The 6,310-nt window shown below is 36.1% G+C and overlaps 1 protein-coding gene across 1 annotated transcript; it reads right to left on the bottom strand.

Annotated features, from left to right (window-relative positions):
- Positions 1-1,246: 1,246 nt before the first annotated feature.
- LOC133321605 (cytochrome P450 6g1-like) lies at positions 1,247-4,460 on the bottom strand. The gene is made up of 2 exons (XM_061530689.1): positions 3,258-4,460; positions 1,247-1,534 (listed from the first exon to the last, which is right to left on the bottom strand). The coding sequence occupies exons 1-2, from the start codon at positions 4,458-4,460 to the stop codon at positions 1,247-1,249; spliced, it is 1,491 nt and encodes a 496-aa protein (XP_061386673.1).
- Between the last annotated feature and the right edge of the window lie 1,850 nt (positions 4,461-6,310).

The raw sequence follows: 6,310 nt of genomic DNA, 5'->3' as shown, positions 1-6,310 counted from the left end.
GCACGAAATGTGGCATAGGGTTCTGAATTAGTTCCAGAATGATGTGTGCTAAGTTTCGTGAAAATCGGTTCAGATTTATTCAGAGTTTCGTCCCTACCATAGTTCGTGTGTTAAGTTTCTAGAAAATCGGGTTAGATTTAGATTAATGTTCGTTCAATTTCATGTCTATGTTCCTTCGAGAAGTCGACGTCTGATAAGATACATATATAGAATATACCCAAAGTGGTGAAGCGTATCATATAGTCGGCCCAGTCCGACTTTACTACTTTCCTTACTGGTTTAAACATATTTTTTCAAGGATTTTTAAAAATATGTAAAAGACCACAATAGACGGGATTTTTTTTTAATATTTTATTTTTCAAAAGTACCCAATAGACCTAGCTTTTTTTTAAAAATATTTTTTTAGAAGTCCACAATAGGCGTTTTTTAATACTTTTTTCCAATGTCCACAATAGGCGTGATTTTTGCACACTGTGGTAACGTCGCCAACAACAATATATTTGAATTAAAAATCTATTAAAAAATAACTGATTCAAGCGAAACTGACAGTCTCAACAAATTATAGAGTGGGTTAGACGATGCATGAATTTCAATGAACCACAAAAGGTATCGATATGAAGTTGAGCTACACCGAATAATCTAGACACTCCATTTAACAGAAAAAAAACAAATTTTATTTTCAGTGAAAATAATGGATCCTATAGTTCTGCAATTGTGACGATGTCAGACCCTCAGTAATGTTGGTTCAGAACCCTGTTTGCATATATAGGTTTTGAACTACAGGAGTGGAATCGGGCTGCATATTTCAATATGTTCCTCTTCTATTATATGACTCTTAGGACTCTATTATATTGTCATACTAAAAAGTTACAAAGGATTTGATGAAACCACTTTTCATACAGTCTGTACCCATATATAGGGAATACCTCGAAAAGGTCAATGTGACGCAGAATTATCTTTCGACGATCAGGAAAAAAAATTTTCATATTTTTATTTTAATTATCCCATCTTGCGAACAATAAAATAAATTAATGACAAATGAAATGTATTATTGTATGTAATTTATTATCGACGGCGTCACAATAACAACAATTTATTATAAAAATACAAATATATTTATAGACAAAAATTACACATTGGAATATAAAACAGTTGTGAGAACGGAGACATATTCGAAAACAAATATTTAGCTTGTTCGATACACAAAACAGTGGACCGATATGATTTTTATATTTCGCAAACGAATTTATATTTCTCCATCCTTTACAATTTCCAAATACATTCCACCTTTAACCTGCAATACAAATGATCGGGCCTCGAATTCCGGTTCCACAACCGTCTGGTCACATATCCGAACATAATGATTCTTCAGCAGATGTACCAATCCACATTTCAATTGCAGCATTGCCAATCGGGCGCCAATGCAATTATGAGGTCCAGCACCAAAGGGTAAATAGGTCATGGAATTCAGCAGTGTTACTTTATTTTCAGGTACAAAACGTTCCGGATTGAATTTGTGGGGTTCAGGCCAGTACTAAACAATAGGGATAAGTGAAATTATTTTAATTAAAAATCCTAACAGACGTCGCATTATTAACGGACCAGTAAAATTCGAATTAAATTGGATCCATAAACATTTCATTCTGCAACCGATACTAAATTTTTCATATGATCAGATATAGAAGCTATATCTAAATCTGAACAGATTTCAGGAAACTTAACACACACCATTACGGACCTAATTCATTACGCTGTGCCAAATTTCCTACAAATCGAAAGATATATAGGGACGTTGGTGCACCATTTACATTAAATCGGACGAAAATATATATGGGAGCTATATCTAAATCTGAACCGATTTTCACGAAACTTAACACACATCATTCTAGACCTAATTCATTAAGCTGTGCCAAATTTCGTGCAAATCGAAAGATATATAGGGACCTTGGTGCACCATTTACATGAAATCGGACGAAAATATATATGGGAGCTATATCTAAATCTGAACCGATTTTCGGGAAACTTAAAACACATCATTCTAGACCTAATTCATTACGCTGTGCCTAATTTCGTGAAAATATAGGGACTTTGGTGCACCATTTACCTTAAATCGGACGAAAATATATATGTGAGCTATATCAAAATCTGAACCGATTTTCACGAAACTTAACACACATCATTCTGGACCTAATTCATTACGCTGTGCCAAATTTCCTACAAATCGAAAGGGACTTTGGTGCGCCATTTACCTTAAATCGGACGAAAATATATATGTGGGAGCTATATCAAAATCTGAACCGATTTTCACGAAACTTAACACACATCATTCTAGACCTAATTCATAACGATGTGCCAAATTTCGTGCAAATCGAAAGATATATAGGGACTTTGGTGCACCATTTAAATTAAATCGGACGAAAATATATATGGGAGCTATATCTAAATTTGAACCGATTTTCGGGAAACTTAAAACACATCATTCTAGACCTAATTCATTACGCTGTGCCAAATTTCGTACAAATCGAAAGATATATGGGGGCTTTGGTGGACCATTTACATTAAATCGGACGAAAATATATATGGGAGCTATATTAAAATCTGAACCGATTTTCACGAAACTTAACACACATCATTCTAGGCCTAATTCGTTACGCTGTGCCAAATATGCGAATAGAAAGATATATATGGACCTTGGTGCACCACTTACATTAAATCGGACGAAAATATATATGGGAGCTATATCTAAATCTGAACCGATTTTTCCCAATTTCAATAGGGTTTGTACTTGGGCCAAATAAGTGACCTATGGCAAATTTCATCTCTAAATCTGAACCGATTTTTCCCAATTTCAATAGGGTTTGTACTTAGGCCAAATAAGTGACCTATGGCAAATTTCATCTCTAAATCTGAACCGATTTTTCCCAATTTCAATAGGGTTTGTACTTGGGCCAAATAAGTGACCTATGGCAAATTTCATCCAAATCGGATCATAAATGCGACCTGTACTTTGTTCACAAAAATACATAGACGGACGGACAGACGGACATGTGTAAATCGACTCAGAAAGTGATTCTATGCATATTCTCAAAAATGTTAAAATCCACGCCTTTAAGAGAACCTGAAAAAAATATTTTTTTCAAAAATCTACGCTCCTTAAAAAACCTAAAAAATATTTTCTTAAAAACCTCGCTCTTTAAAGAAACTACATTTTTTTTTAAATCGATGCCTCATTTGGTCCTCGAAAAAAATTAACTCACCTTGGGATCATAGTGCAGACCATAGGTACATATAAACATTGTCATTCCATCGGGTAGAACAAAATCCGAATAGGGTTTCAGTGAGTACCCCTCCCTCGCCCCCATTCCTTTATTATATCTTCTCTGAAGTATTGGTAATACCGGATACAACCTTAAGGTCTCACACACAACCATATCAAGATATTGTAATTTACTGAGATTTTCATAGGACACACTTGTACCCTTCTCCGCCTCAAATGCCTCCTTAATCTCCTTTTTCAGACGCCTTTGAATTTCCGGTTGCTTGGCCAATTCCAAAAGGGCATTTGACATGGAGGTGGCTGTGGTATCAAAACCAGCCGATATCGATATGCCCACCTGGGCCAATAGACAATCCATAAATTGTGACATATCTCGACCACTTTCCTTGGCCTCATCCGTCAGTTTTACAAGGATATCAATTAAATCGTTGCGTGTCTCTCCACTCAATTTCCTCTCCTCAACAGACTGGACAATTGAGGTCCGTAGAAAATGTTCCGTTTCCTCATACAACAATTTTGATCGGAAAAATCTTGCCAGACTTGGTACAAAAAAGGCTATGATGAAATTAAAGGCTCTTCTTCCCGAGAACTCTGTTAATTTTCGAATTATATTTCGCAACTCCTCGGAAGGATTTTCCATGGAATTGGATTGGAATCCCAGTAGCACCGTGGCGATTATATCAATTGTGTAGCTGGCACAAAATTCCTTCATGTCACAGCGCATCACCTTCGATTGCTTCTCCAGATACCGTTCCATATTTAGGGCCACATTTTGTATTAGACCATACATCGTCTTCAATTTGGCACTGGTAAATAGTGGACTCAATTTTGTGCGCATCTCCTTCCACGTCGCATAGGAGGTCATAAACATTGCTTGGCCGCCAATTGGGTCGTAGTCCACATCTTGTTCGGCAAAACGATCGTGGAAACTATCGAAATGCTTCACCAAAATTGATTTAATTATTTGCGGTTCCTTTACCATCAGGGCAGGTTCGTGCAGGCCGTAAATACCCACCAAGGGTTCATTGGCAAATTCTGGATCATCATAGATTGTCTTTAGGTAATAACCAAAATTGGTCTTAAAACGTAATGTATCGACCAGACAGCCACTAAAAATTCGTCCTTCTACGCTGGGTATTGTTTTGTGGCGTTTCCAATATGAAAATTGCCGCCGATACCACATGTAGATGGGTAGAAATATTGTTGCAAGAATTAATAAAAGTTGTAACATTTCTTTTTGACCAAATTATTTGTTCCGATCCGATTTGCGAATATTAGCGTTCTCAGATGCAATTAATGAACTGTGCGGAGAATTTAAAATTTTGATTATAATAAATTTCCTAAATTGAAAGTCATTCTATAAGAGAAGGTATTTTCTTTGTTGTTTATATTAATTGCTGACCGAATGGACCCAACAGACCTCAATGGTACATTAGCAAAATTCTTATCGGTATTTCCAATGGAAGCCTAATGCTTACGTACAGTGTGGTACAAAATTAAGCAACAATGGCAATTTATGAAAAAATATGCCTATTGGAGTTTTCTTTAATAATCCACGCCTTGTGCGGGACCTTGAAAAAATATGCCTATTGGAGTTTTCTTTAATAATCCACGCCTTGTGCGGGACCTTGAAAAAATATGCCTATTGGAGTTTTCTTTAATAATCCACGCCTTGTGCGGGACCTTGAAAAAATATGCCTATTGGAGTTTTCTTTAATAATCCACGCCTTGTGCGGGACCTTGAAAAAATATGCCTATTGGAGTTTTCTTTAATAATCCACGCCTTGTGCGGGACCTTGAAAAAATATGCCTATTGGAGTTTTCTTTAATAATCCACGCCTTGTGCGGGACCTTGAAAAAATATGCCTATTGGAGTTTTCTTTAATAATCCACGCCTTGTGCGGGACCTTGAAAAAATATGTCTATTGGAGTTTTCTTTAATAATCCACGCCTTGTGTGGGACCTTGAAAAATATTCTTTATAAATCCACGCCTTGTGTGGGACCTTAAAAAAATATTCTTTATAAATCCACGCCTTGTGTGGGACCTTGAAAAAATATTCTTTATAAATCCACGCCTTGTGTGGGACCTTAAAAAAATATTCTTTATAAATCCACGCCTTGTGTGGGACCTTGAAAAAATATTCTTTATAAATCCACGCCTTGTGTGGGACCTTGAAAAAATATTCTTTAACAATTCACGCCTTGTGTGGGACCTTGAAAAATATTCTTTATAAATCCACGCCTTGTGTGGGACCTTGAAAAAATATTCTTTATAAAGCCACGCCTTGTGTGGGACCTTTAAAAAATATTCTTTATAAATCCACGCCTTGTGTGGGACCTTGAAAAAATATTCTTTATAAATCCACGCCTTGTGTGGGACCTTGAAAAAATATTCTTTATAAATCCACGCCTTGTTGGATGGACCTTGAAAAAATATTCTTTATAAATCCACGCCTTGTGTGGGGCCTTTAAAAAATATTCTTTATAAATCCACGCCTTGTGTGGGACCTTGAAAAAAATATTCTTTATAAATCCACGCCTTGTGTGGGACCTTGAAAAAATATTCTTTAAAAATCTACGCCTTGTGTGGGACCTTGAAAAAATATTCTTTAACAATCCACGCCTTGTGTAGGACCCTGAAAAAATATTCTTTAACAATCCACGCCTTGTGTGGGACCTTGTAAAAATATTCTTTAACAATCCACGCCTTGTGTGGGACCTTGAAAAAATATTCTTTATAAATCCACGCCTTGTGTGGGACCTTGGAAAATTATTCTTTAAAAATCAACGCCTTGTGTGGGACCTTAAGAAATTATTCCTTTAAAAATCCACGCCTCTTATGACAACGTCTTTTATGGGACCATGAAATGGATATCCCTATATTATATTACCGAATATAGTTTGTTCTCATGTACTGCCATCCTTAGAGGATTATTATTGCAACTTAAAAGTATGTTTGTTAACTATTCGACTTCCCAAGGCGGAACATCCATACATGTCATCTACAATATTGACTCGTACTAAATGCATAT

Source organism: Musca vetustissima, unplaced genomic scaffold (assembly GCF_032173495.1).
Source record: "Musca vetustissima isolate MV318-11 ecotype Yass unplaced genomic scaffold, APGP_CSIRO_Mvet_v1 utg88841, whole genome shotgun sequence".
NCBI lineage: Eukaryota > Metazoa > Arthropoda > Insecta > Diptera > Muscidae > Musca > Musca vetustissima.
Note: the sequence above shows the minus strand (reverse complement) of the source record. Positions and strands in the feature narration are given on the sequence as shown.